Source organism: Emys orbicularis, chromosome 20, assembly GCF_028017835.1.
Source record: "Emys orbicularis isolate rEmyOrb1 chromosome 20, rEmyOrb1.hap1, whole genome shotgun sequence".
Classification (NCBI taxonomy): Eukaryota; Metazoa; Chordata; order Testudines; family Emydidae; genus Emys; species Emys orbicularis.
In genome coordinates, this window is record NC_088702.1 from 7,030,528 (window position 1) to 7,056,949 (window position 26,422).

At 61.6% G+C, this 26,422-nt stretch overlaps 1 protein-coding gene across 1 annotated transcript in view; it reads left to right on the top strand.

Annotated features, from left to right (window-relative positions):
* Positions 1-25,929, top strand: part of ADAMTSL4 (ADAMTS like 4) — a 41,028-nt gene extending 15,099 nt beyond the window's left edge. The window contains exons 5-17 of the mRNA XM_065420423.1: positions 86-188; positions 14,338-14,474; positions 15,791-15,995; positions 17,887-18,065; positions 18,370-18,475; positions 18,892-19,125; positions 20,016-20,145; positions 20,554-20,758; positions 21,107-21,280; positions 22,252-22,425; positions 24,167-24,346; positions 25,088-25,232; positions 25,790-25,929. Of these exons, the coding sequence (XP_065276495.1) occupies positions 86-188; positions 14,338-14,474; positions 15,791-15,995; positions 17,887-18,065; positions 18,370-18,475; positions 18,892-19,125; positions 20,016-20,145; positions 20,554-20,758; positions 21,107-21,280; positions 22,252-22,425; positions 24,167-24,346; positions 25,088-25,232; positions 25,790-25,929 (2,112 nt within the window). The remainder of the gene's footprint in view (positions 1-85; positions 189-14,337; positions 14,475-15,790; positions 15,996-17,886; positions 18,066-18,369; positions 18,476-18,891; positions 19,126-20,015; positions 20,146-20,553; positions 20,759-21,106; positions 21,281-22,251; positions 22,426-24,166; positions 24,347-25,087; positions 25,233-25,789) is intronic.
* The last annotated feature ends 493 nt before the right edge of the window (positions 25,930-26,422 follow it).

Below are 26,422 nucleotides of genomic sequence, written 5' to 3' on the forward strand. Positions count from 1 at the left end.
CCCCACGATGGGAAGCAGTGTGGAGACCTGCTTGGCATCTCCTAGCGCCATATTCAGCTGCATCTCAGCCTCCTTTCCCTTCCAGCCGTGCCCAGCCGACCAGCCCGACGCCCGAGCCGTGCAGTGCGCTGCCTTCAACACCCAGGAGTTCATGGGCCGCCTCTACCAGTGGGAGCCCTTCACAGACGGTAAGGGACTGGGAGCCGGTACTGGGATTCGGTGTTCCTATGGTTACAGGGGAGGGGGGAGCCCAGTGGACTCTCATTGCTCTGCCATGGCTTGGCATTCCCAGGAGGTGCCTGCGTCTTTGGTGGGCTGGCCCACACCCTCCGTGTGTTGATTGCTCGGGCTGCAGATTTGCAGGGTGAAAGGTCCTTGCTCGCCGCCTGAGACCGTAGCCTGCAGCTGGGGCATCTCAGCTCCCTCCCTCAGGGCTGACAGTGGCACTGCAGAAGGACCCTGTGCTCAGGGTTTTATCTCAGGGGCTGTTGGCTGCGGCCCCTCTCGCTCTCTGGGTCCTTTCCCCTTCCCTTCCTCCTGTGCGGGCGCAGGCACTGCTCCCACCCCCCCTCGTTCCTGGCGGCCGGGTTTGGTCTCTGCACCTGGAGGACACGTTCCCTGCAGCCAAGGGGCTGTCGGGCCTGTGTACTCACACGGTGATGGATGGGCCCCAGCTGGGCCAGGGCGTGTCTGTCCTGTCGGCTCCAGGGTGACCCACGCCGACAGCGTGTCCGCGTCTCCCAGCCAAGGGAGTGGGTCAGGGAGCTGTCTGGTGGCGCTCGGCTGAGCCCAGCAAACTCGTTTCACTGGTGATGGAAGCACACTGCCCCACTCCCCTGGCCGAGCAGGGTGTGTGCGGGGTCTCCTTGTGGAGCCTTTCCCACCGTCTGGGTTGCTCTCTGATGAGCCGGTTAGTTCTCAGCAGGGCCGGCTCTAGGTTTTTTGCTGCCCCAAGCAAAAAAAAATTTGGCTGCCCCCCCCCCCCCCCGCCCCCTCCCAACCCTGGTCTTTCTCTCTCTCTCTCTCTCCGCCCCCCACCCCCCAACTGCACCCTCCTGCCGTCCCAGCCCTGGGTCACTGGCAACTCGGTCCCAGGGCGGGTCATTCAGCAGGAATTTTGCATGTGCACAGAACACAGACAGGATTGGTTCCCATATGGTTACAGAACTGCAGTAAAGTGGAACAATTTTCAGCTTGTGTGATTGAAGGATATCTGGATGCATATTATAAGACTGTCCTACATAAATAAGGAAAAGTTGAGGTGCCTTTATTATTCTTTTGTTCCACTCTTTCTTTCTATGGGGAATTTGCCAATGCAATCACTGTCTTCCTTTTAAACAAATAAAACTAAAACTAAAAAAAAACAAAAAAAACAATGGCTGTTGAAAATAGCAATTCCAGTCCTAATAACCACTGGGAAGCATTTCTTGCTCAATTTATTCTACTTTTTCTACAGCAAGTTACAGTGGATCAGTATATTTGATTTGGGAGAAATGAAGTAACAGCTGCCCAAATTGAGCTTGAGCACTCCTGAATTTTGAGGGTGTTCAAATCTGGAAGGCAGGTGCTAGATTCCCTTTCTGAATATTAGCTAAATCTGGAAAGGAAAAGTCAATTTCTGCTTCCATGGCTCAGAAGTGGAAATCCTCCTACATGCCTGGTACTGTATCGAAAGCTGCCCAGGTCCAGAGCCTCCCCTCCCTTACTTTTCATTTTAAATTCTAGTGGGATCCACGTACCTCCCTTGCTAGGCTTCAGATAGAGAGGGGCACTGTCCATTTAGTCCACCCAATTCTTTCTTTGGGGGAGAGCCCAGGGCTAGGGCGGCAGGAGGTGCAGGTGGGGGCCAGGGCTGGGGCGGCAGGAGGTGCGGGGAGAGCCCAGGGCTGGGGCAGCAGGGGAGTGCAGGTGGGGGCCAGAGCTGGGGCAGCAGGGGGTGTGGGCAGGGGAGAGTCCAGGGCTGGGGCAACACGGGGGTTCAGGGGGAGCCCAGGACTGGGGCGGCAGGAGATGCGGATGGGGGCCAGAGCTGGGGCGGCAGGAGGTGCGGGGAGAGCCCAGGGCTGGGGCAGCAGGGGAGTGCAGGTGGGGGCCAGAGCTGGGGCGGCAGGGGAGAGTCCAGGGCTGGGGGGAGCCCAGGGCTGGGGCGGCAGGAGATGCGGATGGGGGCCAGAGCTGGGGCGGCAGGAGGTGCGGGGAGAGCCCAGGGCTGGGGCAGCAGGGGAGTGCAGGTGGGGGCCAGAGCTGGGGCGGCAGGGGAGATTCCAGGGCTGGGGCAACACGGGGGTTCAGGGGGAGCCCAGGGCTGGGGCGGCAGGAGGTGCACGTGGGGGCCAGGGCTGGGGCAGCAGAAGGTGCGGGTGCGGGGGGGAAGAGCCCAGGGCTGGGGCAGCAGGAGATGCGGATGGGGGCCAGAGCTGGGGTGGCAGGAGGTGCGGGGAGAGCCCAGGGCTGGGGCAGCAGGGGAGTGCAGGTGGGGGCCAGAGCTGGGGCGGCAGGGGAGAATCCAGGGCTGGGGCAACACGGGGGTGCGGGGGGAGCCCAGGGCTGGGGTGGGGGGCGGCAAAACACCTAGAGCTGGCTCTGTCCCTACCGTTCACAGCAAGCTGCAGCATGAGGTTTCAGTTCCACACTCCTTCCCCCTCCCTTTCCTGTTAATTGCGGCCGAGGGAATGCTGGGAAATGTAGTTCTTTCCCTGCTCCAGGGCTGGCTCTATAGGCAGGGAGCTAACCGAGGAACTACAGCTCCCAGGGCCCCCTGTTGGTTCTCAGCTCCCAGGCTGGATTCTTGCGCCCCTGCAAATTTGCCGCCCCAAGCAACTGCTTGCTTTGCTGGTGCCTAGAGCCGGCCCTGGTTCTCAGAGCTCATTTCGAAGCTGCTCTGGAGTCTAACCCAGGCCTGGGGTTTGGGCTGGGGGCGGGCTCGTGCGTGTCCTGTTGAGCACGGCAGCAGTTCGGGGGCTGGCGTGTGCGGAAACGATTGCACGTGTCTGTGTGCGGCCTGTGAACATGTGGGCGAGGATGGTGCCTGGACGGATCTACACATACGCTTTGTGTGTGTGTCCCTGGCTGTGTCCACGGGCTCCTCCCTGCATGTACCGCGTGGATCTGCGTGTGTGTTTCATGCGAGCACGGACTGCGTGTGCCTTGCTGGCTGTGAACATGTCTGTAGGGAAAGGGCTTTTTGTCTCTTAAATCACCGCGTCCAGGGCACTTTGGAAGCCAATTAGCTGGAAAACGTCTCTCCAGGGAGGCCGTTGTGCTGAGGAAGGGGGTGGAGGGTTCCCCATGCCGGGGGCTGGGGTCCCAGCAGGGCGCTGGGACATTCTAATTTCCTGCCTCAGCCCCTGACTCTCTTGCTCTGAGTTTGTTCACTTCCTTTCGCTTGTGTCCTCAGCAGGAATGTGGGAGAGGGGGCACGGGCGGGGGGGGGGAGGGGGGCAGGACCTTGACACTTCCCAGGTCTCGGGGGCAGCTCCAGCAGGGCTGGATGGGAATTAAGCACAGTGTCAAACTTTGGGAAACAATTTGCTTTGAGTTGGAGACGATTCTGATCCAGAGAGGGTCTGGGGGTGGTTCTAATCTGGGGGGACCAGGCACCAGTTCTGATCTGGGGGAAGCCAAGGGCTGGTCCCAATCCAGGGTGTGTGTGTCAGGAAGCAGTTCCGATCCAGAGGGGACCAGGGGCTGAATCTGATCCGGGCGGGCAGGGCTAGTTCCGATCTGGGGAGGCGACGGGTTTGGGTCCCATTCCGATCTGAGGAATCTGATCTCTCGGTTCTGAGCCGGGGCCCTGGTGTCACTTCTGATCTCATTCAAAGTGGTTCGTCCGGTCACTGCTGGAAACCCTGGGGGATCGTCTGTTAAATCAGTGACCACCTCTGGGTGGCAGGCAGCAGCTGTAACCCCAGCCACTGGCTCTCTTTCTGAAACGCCGACCCCTAGGCCCCACGCCCCTCCCAGACCCAGAGATGGAACTCAGGAGTCCTGACCCCCAGCTTCCCCCTCCCCCCACTCAAAGCACTAGCAGCAGCTGATTTGGGGGGTGAGGAGTGCCCAGGAAACCCCCTGAGAGGAGCCCCTCTGTGCCCCACAGTCCCCAGAGGCCGAGCCCCAGGCTGAGACATTTCAGCACCAAGCGAATTGGATGGAGAAAGGTAGAAGCTGGCTGGGTGGGGGGGGCAAGCAGAGGTTGGAGTCAGCCCCCCATCTCTGTGCTGCGGTGCCCACTCCACCCACCTTTCCCTCCCCGCCGCCTGTGTCCAGCCCCCGCCCCCCCCCCCATCCATGGCACGAGGGCTGACAGGTGTTTTTTGCCGAGTTCAACAGATCCAGCCTTTTCGGCCGTAATCCCCTTTCTCATGGCCGATGGCCTGTGCAGTAATCGTCGAATGGCGTCAGCCCCGCGCCCGGTCTGTTATTCTTTGCCCCGCCGGCGCTCTCTGCCCAGCTCGGTCATCAGGCAGGGCAGGGGCGGCAGGAATCCAGAACCCACGCCAGGTGCCAGCAGGCACCCCACGCCTTGGGCCCGCTGGCTGGCTGCCTTCCCCGACTTTCTTCTTCGTTCTTTTCTTTCACCTTCTCTTTTCTGTCTCTGTCATTCTTTCTCTCTTTCCTTTCCCTCATTGTCTCTTCTTCCTCTCTCGTCTCTCTCCTCCATTCATCTTTCTTTCTTTCTTTCTTTCTTTCTTTCTTTCTTTCTTTCTTTCTTTCCCCCCAGCTGGCACCCTCCATCCCTGCAGGACCCCTTTGCAAACAATCCCCTGCCAGAGCCCCCTTTCCCTCCCCTCCCCCAGCCACGTCCCCGGAACCGCCCTGGTCTAATGATGTGCATAGCAAATTGATTAAGCGCTGGAAGATTTATAACCAGCTGACGCTACACTGTTTGTTGTGCGCTAGGCGCAGCAGAACCGAGGGCCGCCAGCCCCTCTGCCTTCCCTGGCATGGGGAGAGCCCATCTCACTTCTCCATCCCGCAGCAGGGGGGTTGCCCCCCTCCCCAGGCCTTGCCCACTGTGGGTCTGGCACTGGGGTGGGGGTCCTTAGCCATCAGGCTGCTGCCAAGAGGGTGTTTATCAGATTCCTTTCTAAACCCAGCCGAGCAGGTGGTAGCAGTGTCTCTGTTAATAACCCTTCGTCCTTCTCTGGCCCCGTCTCACCGAGAATTTCAAAGCGCTTTACGCAATGAATCGAACTCACTGGGAGGCAGGGACCGACCATTTTACAGGTAGGGAAACTGAGGCCCAGAGCGGGGGATGCGACTGGCCCAGTATCACACAGCAGGTAAGTGAAAGAGATGGGCATGGAACCCAGGAGTCCTGGTGCCCAGTCCCCTGCTCTAACCACGGGGGCCACACTCCCCTCCAAAAAGCCAGAAATAGAACCCAGGAGTCCGGGCACCCAGCCCTCCCCATCCGTATCCCCAGGGCTCTGGCATGGGGCGTGCCACTCCCGAGTGGGGCAGCCAGTTCCAGGGCAAACGGATCTCTGAGCTCGCCCCGGAGCCGGGTAGCAGAGCCCCCTCCCGCTGAGCTGGGTGGGGGAGTGCAGGGTAGCTAACGAAGCCCTGAGCGTTCATTAAACAGTGTTATCAGCGGGCGCCGGCCCTTTCCCTGCGCTCGGTGCCGCAGGCCGCCTAAGCAGCTTTACCCAGTTAATACAAGGACGTGGCATATGAACGGCTCTGCGTGGCCAGGGCTGGACCAGCCGGGAGTCCGTGATTAGCTCAGCGCAGCTGGGGCCTTTCGGAGGACGGGCCGTTGCTAATCCGGTTCCACAGCAGGATCAAAGGCAGCCGCCCCCTCCCGGCGCCTCTGGGGGATAATTTCAAAAGTGGATTTGCTGGTGCCACCACAGTTCGGATCTGGCGCTGCCGTATCCCCAACTCCCAGTGATGGGCCCGTGGGCGAGAGGCTCATCCCTGTGGGTCGGGGCCCAGATCTCCCACTGAGTCAGGGGCCCAGATCTTCTGGTGCATCCCCATGGGTCAGGGGTCAGGATCTCACAGGGTGTCCCAGTGGGGCAGGGGCCTGTTCTCCCAGTGGGGCAGGGGCCCGGATCTCCCGGCATGTCCCAGTGGGGCAGGGGCCCGGATCTCCCGGCGTGTCCCAGTGGGGTAGGGGCCCGGATCTCCCGGCGTGTCCCAATGGGGCAGGGGCCCGGCTCTCCCGGTGTGGCCCAGTGGGGCAGGGGCCCGGATCTCCCAATGAGTCAGGGGCCCAGATCTGCTGGTGCATCCCCATGGGTCAGGGGTCAGGATCTCACAGGGTGTCCCAGTGGGGCAGGGGCTCGGATCTCCCGGCATGTCCCAGTGGGGCAGGTGCCCGGATCTCCCGGCGTGTCCCAGTGGGGCAGGGGCCCGGATCTCCTGGCGTGGGGCAGGGGCCCGGATCTCCTGGCGTGGCCCAGTGGGGCAGGGGCCCGGATCTCCCTCAGCTGACCAACCGCTCCAACCCCCTGTGCTCTGCCTTATGTGCCCCAGCCCATCTTGCATTGTAAAGCTGGCCCTGTAGGTTCAGAGCCCGCACTTTGATTTGGGGGAGTTGTTCTGTCTCGCAGCTCCTTCCAGGGGCTAAAGCTAGCCAGAGCCCATCCAGATGTGCAGGATCTGCCCCCCGTCCCATCCCGATGTGCAGGATCCACACACCCTCCCCTCTTCCCATCCAGATGTGCGAGATCCTTCCCCTTCCCATCCAGATGTGCAGGGGCATGCCCCGCACACGCACTCCCCACGCATCTACCTTTCTACCGTCCATGCCCAGCCAGCCCTCGGCGGCCGAGCCCCGCCGGGGGGCGAGGACATGAGGAATGAATAATGTTTCTGTTCAAACACTGTGTTCTTTCCAGTTGGCCGGGGGTAGAGCCGTGGCCTCCAGCCGCTGAGACAGCACGTTGGGAAAATAAATCCTGGCTGGGTTATTATTATGAAAGGGTCCTGCTCCGGCTGTGCCCCTCCCCCCCCCCCGAACTGGCACCAGAGGGCACCAGCATCTCTGATTGCTCGCTCTGCCGGAGGAGGGGTGGCGCCCAGGTCGTGTGGCGTGATCCGGGGCAGAATCGAGGCCTCCCACCTGCGCCTCAGGTTGATGCCGTGTGTCCAGCTGCTGGCACGTGCTCTGGCCTCTGGCCAGCGTTAAACCGGCCCCGATGCCCACAGCACGCCAGGGAGAGGGGAGGTGCCAGGCTGGAGGGCAAAGCAGGGTCACCCAATGGGGATGGGGACAGAGCAGATCTGGGCTCAACCTCGCCTCCACAGCACCCCTCCCTTCCCCCGAACTCTGGGGGAGGTCAGAACTCAGTGGGTTCAGGTCCATCTGGATCGGGGTCAGAACTTGGTGGAGTCGGTCCTTCGGCATCAGAACTTGGTGGGTTCAGGTCCATCTGGGTCAGTACTTGGTGGGTTTGGGTCCCTCTGGGTCAGTACTTGGTGGGTTTGGGTCCATCTGGGTCAGAACTCGGTGGGTTCAAGTCCATCTGGGTCAGTACTTGGTGGGTTCAGGTCCATCTGGGTCAGTACTTGGTGGGTTTGGGTCCATCTGGGTCAGAACTCGGTGGGTTCAGGTCCATCTGGGTCAGTACTTGGTGGGTTTGGGTCCATCTGGGTCAGAACTCGGTGGGTTCGGGTCCATCTGGATCAGGGTCACAACTCGGTGATTTTAATTCATCCCATCTAGTTCCAAATGTCCCACCTGATGAGGTTTCCACCCCCGCCTGGCGACGTTTCTGCTGTCTCATTAGTAGGGGCGGCTCTATGTTTTTTGCCGCCCCAAGCACGGCAGTCAGGCAGCCTTCGGCGGCATGCCTGCGGGAGGTCCGCTGGTCCCGCGCCTTCGGTGTACCCGCCGCCGAATTGCCGCCGAAACCGCAGGACCGGCGGACCTCCCGCAGGCATGCCGCTGAAGGTCAGCCTGACTGCTGCCCTCACGGCGACCGGCAGCCCCCCGCGGCTTCCCGCCCCAGGCACGCGCTTGGTGCGCTGGTGCCTGGAGCTGCCCCTGCTCATTAGACCCCTGCTGACCCTCCGAAGGCTGCCTCCCACCCCAGCCCCTCTCCCTCTCCCCCTTGGACCAGCCTCAAGAATCAATCTTCCCTTAACCCGGTGGCAACCACCCTTTGCCCCTGCCAGCGCGGTTTGAGCCCTGGACCTCTGCACCTTGAGCTAAAGGAGTAACGGTCAGTTAGCAGCAGTAGTAGGGTGTTATCCTTGGTGAGGGCTCCCCTGTCCCCCTCAGCTCCCTATGCTGCGCTGAGACCACACCCTTCTTGAGTGTTATTCACCCCCATGCTTCAAGGCGCTGACTGCTCAGCAGTTTGGGGGGAGGGAGGGTCAGGCAGATAGCTCAGGAGGAGACAGATTGAAAAAGAGGCTGTAAATCTCTTTGTTTGACTGCAGGGCTGGGGGGAGTCGCGAAGCGTGCAGTGTATAAGAATAGGGCAGCGTCCCTTTAAACAGTTTGTGAACCCTCTCGCAGTGCTCACCATGCTCTGCTGCACTGTAGGAGATGCCACACGCCTGCTGCTCCGGCTGGGCTCCGGCAGTGTCTAAAACGAAACACGGTGAGCACCAGTAGGGGGTCTGCCCAGAATTAAAGGGGATACCATCCTATTCCTCTGCACCACAAAAGGCTTTCAGGGGCGGGACTTTGCAGCTGGAGGGGAGGCTGGCTACAGAAAAGGCTGCGACCCACTAGCTTAATGCAAAACCCTGACTGGAAACAAGCATTTGCTCTTGGCGCGTTGCACGGTCGTTTGTCCCCGTCCGTACGTGTCCATCTCCCACCTGCGCTGTCCCACGCGCCCCCCTGTCGGCGCCCGCCCTCGATTTACAACCAGAGCGGCCTGGACTCTCCCCGCGGCTCCACAGCCGGATTCAATCACCCAGGCTGGCGCGGGGCGGGAGTGAGGCCGGGGGTGGGGGATCTCAGGGGGCCCTGCAGACGTTTGCTTCGAAGTATGTGGTGATCTGTCAGGCTGGGGAGCTCTGCCAGGAACTTCCTAGCGTAACAACCAGCCATGTCCCGCAGGGGGACGGGGGCTGGGAGATCAGGTGCCGATGACCTTTGCTAGGGGCCGGGATGGGGCTGCAAGAAACGAGCGGGGCTGTGGGCGGGAGCCCAGGCGCTCATCCTGGAACCGCCTCGATACTGATCCTGGGGGGGCAGAGAACGTGACACTCAGTGATTCTCAACCTTTCCAGATGACTGTCCCCCTTTCAGGAGTCTGATTTGTCTTGCGTACCCCAGGTTTCACCTCACTTAAAAACTCCTTGTTTACAAAATCAGACCGAAAAATACGAAAGTGTCACAGCCACACGATTACCGACAAATTGCTTTCTCATTTCCCCATATAATTATAAAATAAATCAATTGGAATATAAATATTGTACTTCCATTTCAGTGTGAGGCTCAAGCCTGCCTTTCGCTTGTGAGATTTGTCTGAAGCCAGAGCCCCAGGACTGAAGCATGCGACTCAGCTTTACGGGGTCCCCTGTGGCTTGCCACCCCTGCACTTGCGAGCCCCCAGGTTGAGCAACACTGATTGAGATATATCCATCTCATAGAACTGGAACGGACCCCAAAAGGTCATTAAGTCCAGCCCCCTGCCTTCACTAGCAGGACCAAGTACTGATTTTTTTGCCCCAGATCCCTAAGTGGCCCCCTTAAGGATTGAACTCACAACCCTGGGTTTAGGAGGCCAATGCTCAAACCACTGAACTATCCCTCCCAACTCCATGAGTTGATATACCCCCTGGAAGTCCTCTGCGTACCCCCAGGGGTATGCGTGCCCCTGATTGAGACCCACTGATCTCAAGAGCCGAGGGCCAAGTCTCTTGACTGCCCTGTTTGCCCAGGGTTGTGAAGATCACGGGCCGTAGTGGATGGCGGGGGCTGCGCCGTGAGACTGATTTGGGGGCGGGGAGCCTGACGCCTGCTTTTGGGGTCACTTCAGGCCTGGGGTGAAATTCAGAGGAGCCGACGTGATTGAGGAGCCACAGGGTCATTTTCCCAAGCGACAGGCGTGTCGGGCCAGCTTTTTAAAAAGCCTTTAGGAGCCTGGCTCCTGCAGTGGGAGGAGACAATGCAAGGAGTTAGTTACACTGCAGCTGGGGGGGGGGGGGGGTGACTGAGCACCTGCGGAGAGGCCCGGGGCCACGTGCTGCAGCCAGGCACCCCAGCTGCCGGGGAGATGTACCCCAAGTGTCACTGCAAGCCAGCGGCTGGGGGCTCTGACTTCAGACACCTCCGTGCAAATGAACATCCCCGCAAAGGTGCAGCCGCTGCCAGGTAAACCGCCCGTTTGGCTCCCAATGTGAAGGGCGGCGCTTTGATTATGGGGGGGGGGGGGGTTGGTGACTCAGTGAGCTCGGTTACCCAGAAACCACCCAGTCGTTCTGCCCTGCGATCTACGGGGTGGGGAGGGAAGCAGCGGGGCTGAGAATCCGGCCAAGACTCAGAGGCCTGGGGAAGAAAAGAGCCCGGATGGCTGGGACGTTTGCATTGGAAACGGGAGAGCAGAAAGTCATCCCAAGTGATTAATGACCTGCGAAGAATGATAGTGGTGGAAAAAGAGGGGCGGTCAGCCAGGCTGGTCTGGAGTCTTCTCCTGCATTCATTCCCCGTCCCTCCCTCTTCCATTTTCACCCTCTCTTCCCATGCTTTGTTCACCCCTGTTTTCTCCCTCTCTCTCTGGTCCGTCTCCCCCCTCCCCATTTTTCCTCTCAGATGCCCAGAAAGCCCCAGAATCTGCCCCTTCCCCACTCCCTGCAGAATGGGCCCAGAAGATGCTGGGGAGACCGGCTGCTGGGGTCAGACCCCGAGGCCGGCAAGTGGGGTGTGTGTGTGTGTGTGTGTGTGTGTGTGTGGTGGTGGGGGGGGGTATTCAGGTGAACCTAGAAACTCCCAGTTTCCAGCTGCTTCCCCTATGGACAGATGCAGTTCTGGTATAAGCATCTCTATACCAGTATAACACCACCATAGCGGGGAGTGGGGCACTGCTTTAACGGTGCAGCGATACAATAGTATAGCCGTCGTGAAACCAGTGCCCTGTGGTGTGCGGATGCTCTTACGTGGATTTAAACCTGGCCCAGCTCCTGCTGGGGAAATGTACAGGTGCAAGTTAAACCGGGAGAAACAGTTTGACATAGAGACGAGCGTCCGCACCCAAAAGCTGAGCCGGTGTTAACGAAAAGCCATTTAACTGGTGCAGCTTAAATTGACGGGATGAATCTCATGGGCCTAACCCACCTTTATACAGCTGTAACTGCAGCCGCAACGCAGGGCCTGCCCCGCTTTATCCCCGCTGGTTTCAGAGGGCTGTAGGTAGGGGTCAGTCCCGTGGCTTAATGCAGAGCTGGACTGTCCAAAGAACCTGCCTAGACCAGAGGACAAAAACTCTGCCTAGATAAGCCCTTCGTTTCCTTCATAGCCTTCTTTGAAGGGCTTTAGCAAAGGCATTTGGAAAGTCGAAAGGGCCCCTCTGCCCTTTCTCTTATCTACTGTGGTGCGGACGTGTTCAAAGGACGCGGGTCTTTGCCAGCCTGCCCACGTCAGGGCGAGACGCGGCTCATCTGAGCAAGCAGCAGTTTGCGTCCCGCTTGGCCCTGATGTAACTGATTTCCCAAGGCGTCTGGCCAGCAGAGAAGCAGCCCCAAACCTCTCCAGGAGATTGGAGCCGGGTGATTTTCCTTTCCAGGAGCTGGGCTCGCTATTTACTTAAGGGCCTGGTCCGGCTGCTACCGCTGTAGTACCGGAGCATCTCCCAATCTGTATCCTCACCTCCCAGCTTGTGGGGCAGGGCCACGCTGTTATCCCCCTTGTAGAGATGGGCCACTAAGGCCTGGAAAGGCTAATTAATGGGAGCGAGGCAGCCGATGACCTTGGAGGAGCTGGGCCTACATAACATGCCCAATGCGATACAGGACACCGGTAAAAGAGCAGGGAATCAACCCCAGCTCTTCTAAGTCTGAGGCTACTGCACTAACCACTGGGCCATCCTTCCTCCTCGCCCCACGCCCCAGTGACAAAGCCAGGCTGGGCGCTGGCTGCCATCCGGCCCCCAGGCAGAGCTGTCAACGTCCAGGAGATGCACGGTGCGGCTTTTAGCCAGTAGCCCAGCCACCACGTTCTCGTGTTCCTGGGGGAATGCCCTCCGATCCTGGCTGCGCTTCATCCCACCGGGCTGGCGATGCTGCAGGGAAAAGCTTGGCAAGAACCGAAGGCTGGACGTTGAAGCCAGACCCACCCAAGCGAGGGTGATTAAAACCCGAACGAACTGCCCGGGGAAGCGGGGACTTCTCCAGCTCTTGACGTCTTCCGGGCTTTAGACGAATGCAAGTTTGGGGGGCCAACGAAAGGGCTTTCTCTGGCCTGGGTTATACAGGAGGGCGGCCGGGAGGATCCAACGGTCCTTCCGTGAATCCTGCACTGGGCCGGGCAGATGGGGCTGGCTCAGGCTGCTCCCTCGCCAGCTTTTCTGCCACAAGGGAGGGGGATTTCAATCCAGCCGCGGAGCGTAGGGGCGTGATTAGCCTGAGACTCGGGGGGAAATCAGGAGCAGGCACGGGCGCTCCACCGGGGTAAAGCCGGAGTAAGCAGGAGGAGACGGGGTGAAAGCAGCTTCCCCCTCCCCCTCTGTATTATTTCTGCTCCCGGCCAATATTTGGATTTCTGCTAGACGCGGTGGGAATGGGGCCGCGAGGGGAGGGGCTCGCACAAAAAGCCCTTTGTTCCCTGCCCCGCTATCAGCCCCAAGACTTTGCCAGCCGGGGCTGCCGGGCGAGATGGGGCAGCGAAAGGCCAATCGCTGCACGTCTGGGGGGCAAGGGAGGGAGCCATGTGGATGGGGGGGAGGGAGGGAGGGCTTTGGTGATAAATCACCCCCGGAGCCGGCAGCTCTTAGTAAAATAAACTCTGGAAAATGTTAAAAAGTCTTGGCTGCTCCCCCACCCCACCCCGGCCTGGAGCGGTGTGGGGCCGGCAGAGGGGGGTTAACCCTTCTCGGGGCAGCATGCAGCCTGGGGGGGCAGGAAGGGCTTGGGACGGACTAGACAAGGTGAGCATTCGATTGCCCCCCCACAACCCGGTTTCATTACCGAGCCCAGGGAGGGGGTTGGGAGGGTTCGGACATTCAGCAGCGACGCCAAAACACCCCGGGCCCGGCCCCCTGCGCCCCAATACTCAGAGCCGGGCTGGGCTAGCAGGTGGCTGGGAGAACTTGGAAACAAACTGGGGGTGGGGGTGGGGTGGGCAGGAGCCCAATAGCGGGCGCTCTCCCCTCTGAGTCAGTGCCCTGCTAGGAGGCGCTGTGCTGCGGGGCGGGGGGGGGGGGGGGGGGGGCTCAGTAGGGGGCGCTCTCCCCTCTGAGTCAGTGCCCTGCTAGGGGGCGCTGTGCTGCGGGGCAGGGGGGGCTCAGTAGGGGGCACTCCCCCCTGTGAGTCAGTGCCCTGCTAGGGGGCGCTGTGCTGCGGGGTGGAGGGGGCTCAGTAGGGGGCGCTCTCCCCTCTGAGTCAGTGCAAGGGGGGCAGACGAGCCCCAAACCCTGCTCCATCGTTAAAGATCCCCCAGCAATCTCCCCAAGGTTGTGGCCAATTCCCTTCTGCCGCCCGAATTCACCAGCCGTCCCCCGGACGCGATATTTTCTTTCCTGTCCTGTCCCAAAGAGCAAGTGCCCTGTTTGCCACGTCTGTGCCCACTGGGCACAGGGACGCGCCCGCAGCCCTCCTTGGGCTCCTCCAAGATCCAGGCGGTGCATGCTGCCAACAACAACGTTTTTCTGTGAGCCCCCGAGCGGCCCCTGGATACCCAGAGCGACCCCCCGCCCCCGGGTCCCCAGCCTGGGGTCTCTCTGGCCTCTTACCTGGTCCGTTCCCTGGGGTCAGGCCCAGCTGAGCGGCTGCTTTTCACGAGGGCAGATAGCCCATGCCCAGAGCTGGGCATGGGGTGCGTGGGCCACCCCACGGGGGGACTAGTCTGAACCTACCATCCCCACCAGCCTCATGTTGCTCCACCAGCTTGGGGGGCGGGCAATGCCCTGATCTGACCCATCCCCCCTGAGAAGCTCCGCTAATCCCCCTCCAGGATATAATAAGCCCCCCTAATGCTTGTCAGTCTCCCCACCCCACCCTGTATCTGTGCCCCGGGAAAGCCCCATTTTAGGGATGAGTGGGCGCTGGGTTGGTGCCAGGACTCCACGGGACAATGGCAGGGAAAGGGAGCGATGATCCGGTCTGGGAGCTCTCCGGTGCCCCCTGCTCTCAGTCGGGGCTCGAGGTGCTGCCGTTGCCCGCCTGGGGGTTCTCCCTGGCAGGGCCGCCCTGAGCCCCGGCTCCGTGTGGTTGCAGTGCGGGGCTCCCAGCGCTGCGAGCTGAACTGCCGCCCGGTGGGGTACCGGTTCTACGTGCGGCACACGGAGAAGGTGCAGGACGGCACGCCGTGCGAGACCGCCTCCCTCGACATCTGCGTGGCCGGAGAGTGCTTGGTAAGTGAGGCGGGGGTGGGGGCGTGTACATGCAGGGGGGGAGCTCTGTGCCCCGGGACCCCCCCACCCAGGACCCACTGCTCTAGGCCGCGTCTGTGGCTGGAGTTCAAGGGAGAGGGGAACAGGGCAGATCTGGCCTGGAGTGGGGCATGGGGACGTCTCTGGGTCTGAGCAGCAGGCCGGGAGCCCGGACCCCTGGGTTCTCTTCCCGGCTCAGCCACTGACAGACTCAGTGACGTTAAGAGAGTGGTGCCCGTGCTCCGTGCCTCAGTTTCCCCCTTGGTGCAAAAGGAGGGAGCCGGGGGCAGCCCCCAGGGGAAGGACGCTGGGGGGGGAAGCCCGGAGTCCGGCCCCACCCAGCAGCTCTCGCCCACCGACTCAGCTCCATCTGCCCTTCCCCCCACCCCCTGCCCCTCGCTGGTGGCCTGTCCGTTCTCCCAGCCCCCCAGCCCCTCTCCACCATGTACTCCTCCCTCGTTAACCCCTTCCTCCCTGACCTTGAGCACTGACGGCATGGGTGTGTGGGGGGGTAATTTATACCCTGCGTTTAACCCCCTAGTTTAACATCTGGCCCAGCTCAGGTCCCCCTCCCTGCCTGGCTCAGGTGGACACCCCCATACCCCCCAAAACTGGACCAGCTGTTAGGCTGCCCCCAGGAGCAGCGGCACCTCTTGGCAGAGCAGGGGTGCTCCCCTGGCTGCAGTCGGGGAGCCACCCATGCTCTGGGGTCCCTCTAGGGAACAGGAAGGAAACGGGGGGAATGCTGCAGAGGGGCCTGTGTTGGGGAGGGGTCATGGGGCCAGCCGAGGCATCAGCGTGTGAAGGACGGGCCGATGTGGTCACATATCTCTGGGCTTATGGAGTCTGGCTGGGGCCTGGGCGAGAGTGGGGGCGACCCCCTGATATAAGGCAGGCCCTGGTTAGTTTCTCAGGGGCTCACCTGGGAACCCGCGTTTGCGCTGTCACCCCCTCCCCCCATGACAGGCTGCTCCAGGGCCTATTCGGAGAGGTGGAGGGGTCCCCGCAGGCCAGGGGGTCGGGCGGTGAGTGTGTCGGGTCTCAGCCTAGCTCCTAGTGCGATATGGGTTTGCTGCCCCCTCTCCAGGCTGCCCTCCAGCCAAGCTTCGGCCAGGGAGGGGAGGCCAGTCAGAACATGGCCAGGGCAGTGGGGTGCCCGTTCTGCACAGGGATCATGGGCACGGCAGGGGAGCTGGGGGGCTGGCAGGGGTGGATCTAGGTGGCGGGGGGGGGCCCTCGCTGTGGCCCCGTCCCATCCGAGTCCACATGCCTGTTTCTCCCTGGCCTTCGCCCCGCAGAGCCCCGGCTGCGACGGGGTCCTGGGGTCCAACCGGACACTGGACAGCTGCGGGGTGTGCGGGGGCGACCACTCCACCTGCAAGCTGGTGGTGGGCAACTTCAGCGACTCCAACGTGCCCATCGGCTACCACAAAATCCTCGAGATCCCCCAGGGCGCCACCAGGATCAACGTGACCGAGATGACCCGGAGCCCCAACTACCTGGGTAAGGGCTGGGGCAGGCTGGGATGGGATGGGATGGGATGGGGAGGATGGGGCTCGTCACACCAAGGGTCTCTTGCATTGGGACTTGTGCAAGCTCGCATGCACACACGTGCGCTATACACACACACTGGACTCACACATCTTGCATACCCACACCTTGCACGCTACACACACAAACACGTGTGTGCCTTATATGTGTGCACAGCTGTTGCTCACACATTTTGCACAAGCATGTGGCTTCCATATTGCCTGCACACTTCACGCACAGGCATCACAAGCACATGCCTTGCACCTGGCTTGCCTACCTTGCACACTCGCATGGGTCTCATCTATGCACACCTGGCACGCACGTTTTGCATGCTCGCTCCTTGCACATGCCCAGCTCACATGCACTGCCTACACACCTTGCACGAGCACACTGTGCACAGATGCATTGCACGCATGTGCCTAATACACGTACACCTGGCATGTACCTCTCCTGCATAACCTGTGCACTTTGCACACACCTTGGGCACGTGCTGCACATGCAAACCTTGTGTACACACGCCATATCTTCATGCAGGCACACCTCCTATAGACATCACACACCCAGACACCTCACACTCAGTTTGCACGCACACCTAGCTGAGATAAGGGCAGGCAGCTCTCCTGCTCCAGGGTCTCGGCTGATTGCCTGCATGGTCAGGAAGGTGTTTGGTAAATTCCCTCCTGTGCAGCTCTGTGCTCTAGGCAGGTGTGTATCCTCTGACGCACCAGGTGTTGGCACCGACGAGGGGCATGAGCCACGGGGCAAGGAGCTGATGTGATGGGATAGCCCAGCGCTCCCAGGGGAGTTTGGGTCCAGATTGGCACTTTGCAGCTCAGGCCATTTTCTAATGGGATCTGGGACAGCCAGTGTCATGCACTTACACTGTGCACACTTATACACAGGTACACAGATATGTGCACATATGTGCACCTACATATGCATGCTTTCATAGATACACCCACATGCAGGCCATGCGCACACACACATGGACACACGGGTAACCTGAAACGCACACGGACACAGACACTTCCATGTGGGCACATAGACACACATTTTCATAGACCCACACACGTGTCCTGTACAGTGACACACAGAGATGTGTACACAGACATACACATGTGTATTCTGACACACAGAGACATATACACACACCTGTACACTGACACACACAGACATACATACACTCCCCTGTATACTGACACACACAGACATGCACACAGACACACATCCCTGTACACTGACACACACAGACATATACACACACCTGTACACTGACACACACACACACCTGTACACTGACACACACAGATACACACACACACACACATACACTGACACACACACACACCCCTGTACACTGACACCCACACCTGCACACTGACACACACAGACATGTACACTGACACACACCTGTACACTGACACACACAGACATGTCCACTGACACACCTATACACTGACACACACACACACACACACACCCCTTTACACTGACACACACAGACATGCACGCAGATCTATACAGGCACACGTGTACACCGACACAGAGACATGCATGCAAAATCTACTCGGACATGTGCACACATAGACACAACATGGACACACATGCACACACACACACCGAGTGCACCTTTCACTAGCTGCCCTTATACCACGCAAGCCGCCCGGGCTCCCCCTTCTTGCCAGGCTGTGCTGTGACCACAGCCCCCCAAGGTGGCAGCTCTCCCTGTGCCCCGGGGCATGGGCTCCAGGGCCGCAGTCCATGCAGAGCACGCCGGGGTCCCAAGTGAGCACGGGGGAAGTCCCGGAGCCCCGCCCCCCAGGCTCAGGACGCTCACGCCGCCCCCCCCCTCTGTACGCTGCAGCCTTGAGGAGCCGCTCCGGGAAGTCGATCATCAATGGGAACTGGGCAGTGGATCCCCCCGGGCGCTACGAGGCGGGCGGCACCGTCTTCGTCTACACCCGGCCGGGCCACGAGGAGCCCCGCGCGGGGGGAGAGTCGCTGACAGCTGAGGGGCCCACCACAGAACCCATTGATGTGTATGTGAGTACAGAGGGGGTCTGGCTCATGGGGGGACGGGGGGCTGGAGAATGGGGGAGCAGGGAGGGATTCTGGACCCGGGGCCAGTGGGGAGCAGTCTAGGGGTGGGGGGGGTTCCTAGGCCCTGGGGGGTGGTGGATCCCAGGGAAGGGGGCTGGCAGAGGAGCAGCCGGTTGGCTCCACGCGTGGCAGGCTGTGGCGGGCGAGACTTGGAGGCCGGCTGGGTGGCCTGTTGAATGGCGGGTGCCCCCCGCCCCCCACCCTCCCCAGGCGCCCTGCTCGAGCCGCTCTCTGTCGTCTCCCCCAGATGATCTTCCAGCAGGACAACCCCGGCATCGCCTACCGCTTCTTCCTGGCGGAGGCCAGACCAGACAGCCCCGCCCACGACCCTCCCGGCCGCCGGCAGGACGTCAGTAAGGAACCTCCTATCACCCTCCGGGGGGCCCTTCCCTCCCACCCCAGGGGCCCTTCCCCCCCATCACCTGCGGGGGGCCCTTCCCCCATCATTCCCTGGGGGCCCTTCACCTCCCATCACCCTACAGGGGGGCCCATTACTCCCACCCCGGGGGCCCTTCCCCCCATCACCCGCCGGGGACCCTTCCCCCCCATCACCCCCTGGGGGCCCTTCCCCCCCCATCACCCTGCGGGGGGCCCTTCCCCCATCATTCCCTGGGGGCCCTTCCCCCCCATCACCTCCTGGAGGCCTCCCCCCATCACTTTCCAGGTGGCCTTCACATCCCTAACACCCCCTGAGGGGCCCATCCCCCCCCCCAGGAGGCCCTTCCCCCCATATCACCCATCGAAGGCGCCCTTCTGCTCTCCCCTCCAGGTGCCCTGACCATGTTGTCACCAAGCGACCAGCTGGTGCCGCCCACCTCTTACAATCACCCCATGGGGACCCGGCACCGGGCGCCGGCACCGGCCAGCCAGTCAGGCAGGACCCCCGGGACACTGCAGCGCAACGTCCGCGTCCCACCACTGTCGCCCCCACCCCGGCACCAGCCACACGACGTCTATTGGAAACGGGTGGGGAGCACCGACTGCTCCGCCTCCTGCGGGAAAGGTGAGCGACCCCCGCAGCCTGTCCCCTCCTCCACCCTGTCCCCCCGTGACCCAGCCCCCGATCCCCATCCTTCACCTCCTTCGCCTCGTCCCCCTGATTCCTGTCCCCTCCTACGCCCGTCCCCCCACGACCTACCCTCCTACCGCCATCCTCCCCACTACTTGTCCCCTCCTTCATCCCCCTGATTCCTGTCCCCTTATATGCCCATCCCCCCATGACCCACCCCCTACCCCCATCCTCCCCATTACCTGTCCCCTCCTTCGCTTTGTCTCCCTGATTCCTGTCCCCTCCTATGCCCCGTCTCCCCATGTCCCACCCCCCTACCCCCATCCTCCCCACTACCTGTCCCCTCCTTCATCCCCCTAATTCCTGTCCCCTTCTATGCCCGTCCCCCCGTGACCCACCCCCCTACCCCCATCCTCCCCACTACCTGTCCCCTCCTTCATCCCCCTGATTCCTGTCCCCTCCTACGCCCATCCCCCCATGACCCACGCCCCTACCCCCATCCTCCTCACTACCTGTCCCCTCCTTCGCCTCATCCCCCTGATTCCTGTCCCTTCCTACGCCCATCCCCCCATGACCCACCCTCCTACCCCCATCCTCCCACTACCTGTCCCCCCGCAACCTGTCCCCTCCTCCTCCCCATCCCCTCCTATGCCCCATCCCCTCCTATGCCCCATCCCCCATAACCCATCCCCCGATCCCTATCCCCCCACCTCCCTTCCCCCCACTCCTTGTCCCCCTGCTCCCCAACCCCATTGCCCCATTCCTCCCTGATGCTCCTTCCCCCTGTGTCTACAACCCCCAGGTTATTGGGGTCCCCCCAGCCGTGTCTATGACCCCTGTGTTATATGGGACCCCCTTTCCCTCTCCCCCCCGTGTCTCTGCAGGGCTCTGGCAGCCCGTGTTCCGCTGCGCCGCCCGCCACTCCCAGGAGGAGGTTGGGGAGGAGCAATGCGCCGATGCCCCCAAACCGCCCGCGCCGGACGAAGCCTGCAACACCCAGCCCTGCCCGGCCTAGTGAGTGTCTGCGTCCCCCCGCCCCAGGCCTGGCCAGCGCCCTCCGCGGGGAGCCAAGGACACAGGGCCCTGGGGAGGGAGGGCAGGTCCAGGGCTGTAGTGAGAGTGGGACCCCCGCCCCAGTCCCCCCCCGCCGCCAGGCTGTAGTGAGTGCGGGTCCCCGCCCCCAGTTCTATAGTGAGTGCAGGTTCCCCCCCGCCCCGGGCTGTAGTGAGGGTGGGACCCCCCCCAGGCTGTAGTGAGTGCGGGTTCCCCCCCCCAGGCTGTAGTGAGTGTGGGTCCCCCCCCCAGGACTGTGGTTCATGCGGGCGCCCCCAGGTGCGGGTGTCCACGGCCGCAGGGCAGGGCCTGGAGCCCGGCAGGCCCCGGTGCCCAGCCCGGGCTGACCCTGACTCTCCCCGGCCACAGCTGGGACGTGGGCGAGTGGTCGGCCTGTAGCAAGTCCTGCGGGCCGGGCACCCAGCACCGCCAGGTCCTGTGCCGTCAGACCTACGCCAACCGCAGCACCATGGTGCACCCGCAGCACTGCGGCCAGCTGGACAAGCCCAGCCCCACGCAGCCCTGCCAGCTCCGCGTCTGCAGCCACTGGGAGGTGCGCACCAACTGGAGCGCGGTAAGGACGGGCCGGGGCTCAGGGCTAGCGCCGGGAGCTGGGCACGGGGGGAGGGGGGAGCGGCTCCCTGGGCGGGGCTCGAAGGGGGGGGGGACTGGAGGGGCCAAGGGTCTGATCTGGGGTGGGAGGGGGCACATGGGGTAGATGGGCCCATGTGTCTGATCTGCGGTTCCTGGGGGGCGGTGCTGTAAAGGGAGGGATGCCTGGGGGGGAGGGGGTGCCATGAAGGAGGAGAGCCCCTAGGGGGCAGGACTGGGGGGGGTTCCCTCCCATCCCATACAGGGAGAGGTTGTCGTAGTGACATCAGTCTCCATGGTGACACCATCTCCCGCTCCACTCTCCCCCTAGTGCTCGGTTCTGTGCGGCCTGGGCCACCGGACCCGCCACATCCGCTGCATCAGTAACCATGGCGACCTGCTGAGCGACGGCGAGTGCAACGGTAGCCACCGGCCCCCAGCCAACGAGGCCTGCGACATGGGGCCCTGCGTGCGCAGCTGGTTCCACAGCGACTGGAGCAACACGGTCGGTGATACCACCCCCGGCTCCACCGGTGCCCCTCAATCCCGACCCGCAGCCCCCTGCTAGCCCAGCCCTGCCCCCTCCCAGCTCTGCCAGTGCCCCTCAATCCTGACCCGCAGCCCCCTAGTATCCCAGCCCTGCCCCCCAGCTCCGCCGGTGCCCCACACTCTTGACCCACAGCCCCTGCTAGCCCAGCCCTGGGCTCCCGGAGCAGGGACAGCCCAGTCATGCCAGACTTTGCAGTGACTTTGCAAGGCTGAAGCCCTTCCACTAGGAACAAGGGCGAGGCCCAGCAAACTCATTTCTCATGTGACCTGAGACCAGGGCCGGCACAACCCATTAGGCGAACTAGGCGGTCGCCTAGGGCGCTACAATTTGGGGGGCGGCGACCGCGGCAGTATTTCGGCGGCGGGACCTTCCGCCGCCTAGGGTGGCAGAAAAGCTGGCGGTGCTCCTGCCTGAGACCCTTAGAACCCAGGTCTCTGCAGAAACAAGGCTGGTGCCATGGTGACCCTCCCCCCACCCCCTAGCCCGGCCCGGATAAGTTCAGGGGGTTCCCCGTAGGAGAAGCTCCCTGCCCCAGGGCTGGGGCTGCTGCACCCCTGGGGTTGGGAGCCAGGAGGGGCGAGGTGCAGACCCTGGACTGTGGCTCCCTGCCTGGAGAAGCCCGGCTGCGGCTTCCCTGCAATGCTGGGCAGTGCTGCTCTCTAGCGTCCCAAGGAGGGAGCGCAGCTGGGAGGCTCTGCAGAAGGATGGATGAGAAACACACACACCCACCCCGCCGCCCCTGCAGGTCCCAGGGAGCCATGGGGCCAGTGCGGGGTGGATCCCTGTGTAATGAGCCAGGGTGCGAGGGTCTGAGCCAGGCTAGATAGCCCCAGGCCCCAGGAGTCCTGAGCGGGGAGGTGCCCGTCTCTCAGCCCCTGGCCAGGTTCCCTGATGGCGTCTCTCTCTCTCTCTCCCGTCGGCCCCAGTGCTCGGTGGAGTGTGGGACGGGGATCCAGCGCCGCTCGGTGGTCTGTCTGTCCAGCTACGCCAACGGGCAGGTGGAGGAGACCTGCGCGGGCATCAAGCCGGCCGACATGCGGGCCTGCAACAGCGGGCCCTGCCACCGTACCGTGAAGTGGTACACGGGACCCTGGAGCCAGGTGAGGAGGGGTGCGGGCGCTGGGCCGGGCTGGGTGGGAAAGCACCCTGCTCTCGGGGCCAGGCCTGGGGACGCTTTCTCTGCAGCCTCCTGGGATGGTTTGCTCTCAGCACAGGGTATGTGTGCTGCACACGTGTGTGCCAGGCAGAGCAATCAGTGCTCTGTGTGTGCGCACACACGGGCCCATACATAATAATCAGTGCTCTGTGTGTGCATGTGTGTGCAAGGGTGTGCATATGTGTTGATGTGTGTGTGTGCCCATGCGTAACAATCAGTGGTATGTGTGTGTGTGTGTGAGACACATACCCAGCGTACAGTCCAGCCTAGAGAGTAACTATGTCACCCCTGCCCTCTAACCTGGGTGCCCTTTACACTGCTTGGCGTCTATAGCCTCCAATCTGGACTGCTCCCAAACAGCCTCCAGCATGCAAGTCACTCCCAGCTACGGCTGCAGCCAGCACACACCTTGGCCCTCAGCAGCCTGGGTTATACTGCAGGGTGACCCCAACACTCCCCTCATCCTAGATTTCCCCCCAGAAATGTACATCCTGTCCTGCCCGGCCCTCTGCTGAACAATACAAGCGAATAAAAAGTCCCTCCGTTTATTAATGAAGTGACATGCACACATCTCGTTCCCCCAAATGGAGTTTCCCAGACACTGCAATTCCGACACGCTGGATTAGATAAACCAATAAAACAAGTTTATTAACTGCCAGGAGAGAGATTTTAAGTGAGTACAAGTCATGAGGCATAACAGTCAGAAATGGCTACAAGAAAAGTAAAGAGAAAACGCTGCTGGTGCCTAACTTAACAACCTCTGTTCAATTTGAGGCAAGGTTTACTCACCATGTGCTCTCTGCCGTCTTACTGAACAAGCTTCTTAGACCAGGACCCCTTCCCCAGTTCAATGGCTGCTTCCTTTGTCCCTCTGGTGCAGAGAATCAATGGGCAGAGAGAGAGAGAGAGGAGGGGAGCCTTGGGGTGTCTATCCCCCTTTTTACAGCATCTCCCCTCCTCTTGGAAAACATTTCCAGCTGAGATTCTAGCGACAGAGAGTCTGTGTGGAAGGATGTTCCCTGCTGCTTTTCCTCACCTGTTTGGGGTTTCTGTGTCTACCCGTCCTGCTTGATGACTCTGTTTGCTGCTTAAATGCCAATTAAGCAGAGCCCACGTTCCTTTGTTTGAGACAGACCTGTTTGCCGGGCTCCCTTTGGACCATATGTTAAGATCCCCATGCAGCTGGAATCTTATCGCTTCACAGTGTGGCCACCCATATTTTATCAGGGCAGTATTGATCAGCAGACGATGTCTTTTCCTATGATACCTCCCAAGGCATAACTCGGTACCCAGATTGTTACAGTAGCGTGCAGGGTGTGGTCACGGGGGCATTCTGTCAAGGGTTTTTAGCTACCCTGGTCTGTGTTTGCACTCGCCAACCCCAGTTCTGCCCTCCTGGAGGCCGAGGTCTCTCGCAGACCCCGCAGGGACACACCGCAGTTCCGGGAAGGCACAGGGAGCAGAAGCCGCTTTGCCAGCGACCAGAGACAGAGACAGAGAGAACAGCCTCTCCCACGACCAGCCGGCCTGGTCCTGCTAGGACATGCCCTAATGACGAGGGTGGGACGTGGGTGCTGGGTGGGTAGCGTGTGGGTTTTACCTCAGTGCTGGGTGGGTGACATGCAGGAGCCCTGCTCTGAGCGCCCCCGGCGGACTGAGCCCCCTTCCCTTCCCTGCCCCCCTAGTGCTCGGCAGACTGTGGCACCGGCACCCAGCGGCGGGACGTGATCTGTGTCAGCAAGTTGGGCTCGGAGTTCAATGTGACGGAGGCATCGGAGTGCGCCCCCCTGGAGAAGCCGCCCTCCCTGCAGCCCTGCACCGGCAGTGCCTGTGACGCTCGCTGGTTCTCCACCTCCTGGAGCGCGGTGAGAACCTGCGTGCCCCCAGACTGGCCAGGCCCCTCCCCACGCAGACCTGAGCTCCTGGGTTCCCACGGAGGTGAACCCAGATCCTCCCACCCCCCAACCCAGGCCCCTGCCAGCTGAGCCTAGGGAGACTCCCCTTCAGATGGGAGCTGTATAGGGGCTATGACATGCAGCCGAACCATTCCGATCCCATCCACTAGAGGACAGTGCAGTACGCGCCCTGTGGCCATGCCAATCTGATTGCCCATTTTTCCAGGCCCTGGAGGTTTGGCTTGGTATAATGAGTGGCTATTCATTTGCCAAATACTTGAGGCAGCATCTCCTGCAGGGCAGTTGGGGAAAAGCGGGGGCTCAGCTTCACTCACTGCGTCAGCTCTAGGCTGCCCCCGGCCTCAGGAAGATAAACACAGCATGGCATAAAATATCCCAGCATAAAACCTAGTGTCCTGGCCAAGTCGGGTTGTCCCCCCCCCACCCTCTCCAACAGGACCCAGCTTCACTTCCTGTCTTAAACTGCTGTTCAACAGCTGCTGCACCCTAACCATTTCAGCACTGAGTGATCCCTGTGCAGCGTTGCTGAGTGGCTGTTGCCAGCTGACATGCTCTGCACCAGAGGTGGCTGCATCTCTGCTGGGTGGGGAGGCCGATTCCCCTACACAAAATCTGCAGAGCACCGCAGGGGTCCTTAGGGTTCTGGGGGGATGTCGGTTACTCTCCTAACCCCCTCTCTGCCCCCCACAGTGTTCCAAGTCGTGTGTGGGGGGAGTCCAGGTGCGGGAGGTGCAGTGCCTGACCCAGAACAAAACCTTCAGCAATCTTTGCCCGTCGGACCTCAAGCCCATCAAGAAACGCTCCTGCAATACCCAGCCCTGCACCCCCGATCTCGGTAAGCGATGCCAACTGCCCCATGGCCTGCTCAGCCACCCCCTTTTCCTCCCCACTTTACCAAGCAGAGAGCAGTCAAAGGGAGCCCAGGGCAGGGGGGAGAGGCTAATAGGGGAGGCGGTGCAGACCCAGGGACCAGGACCTGGTGCTCGATGGGAAGTGACGCAGACTGATATGGAGGGGATGGACTCCCGGAGCGAGGGGTGCCCCTCCTAGGCTTCATGCCAGGGGGTATGAGCACAGGACTGGCAACTAGGACTCCTGGGTTCTATTCTCAGCGCAGGGAAGGCGTGCAGCAGGCTAGTGATGAGAGCCAGGACTCGTGGGTTCTATTCTCAGCTCCGTCACTTTGCCTCTCTGTGCCTCAGTTTCCCCTTCTATACAGTGGATGATACTTCCTGCCCCGCCCCCCCATCTTGGTAAAACCCCTTTGAGAGCGACGGCTGCTCCGGGCGGTGATGGTGGATTGGAAGCCCGCCGGGGGTGTGGGACCAAACGGGCCTTCCCTGCAGTGTTATCCGCACCCCCGGCTCCTCACCGCTCCCCTCCTCTTTCCAGACGAGAACTGCAGGGACAAGTACCAAAACTGCCCTGTGGTGGTGCAGGCCCGGCTCTGCGTCTATTCGTACTACAAGCTGGTGTGCTGCGCCTCCTGCACACGGGCCGTGGAGCGGAGCAAGGACATGCAGAGCCGGTAGCGGCACCGGCCGGCCAGAGACGGGGGCTGGGCTCTCGCCCGCTCATCGTGGGGCTGGGCGTGTTTCTAGGGGAGGACTCGGATGGACCTTGGCTGTGAAACCAACGCCTGGTCCCCACGGACGCTCCTGGGACCCAGCTGCTCGTCCCCCCCGAGGTGACCCAGCAGCATGTGGGGAGGGGACAACCAGACTCCGCCTGCAGGGACGAGGAATGAGCGGCCGGGACGGCTTTGAACGAGGATCACGGCCAGGCCGCATGCGTGGCTCGTCCCAGGGCCTGTCGCTGGAGAGGCCAGTTCCTCTCGCAGATCTAGGGCCTGATCCTGGGTGGCGCTGAGTGCCAGGAGCTTGTCCCCGCTCACTCCAGCAGGGGCAGTCCTGCCCAGGATCAGGGCCCTTGTGTGTTACTGCGTGGTGACGGGAAGGGGCGATGCTGACTGCTCCCTCGGGCCGTGATGCTGTATGACCCCGCCCCCGGCCCGGCTGTCCCCTC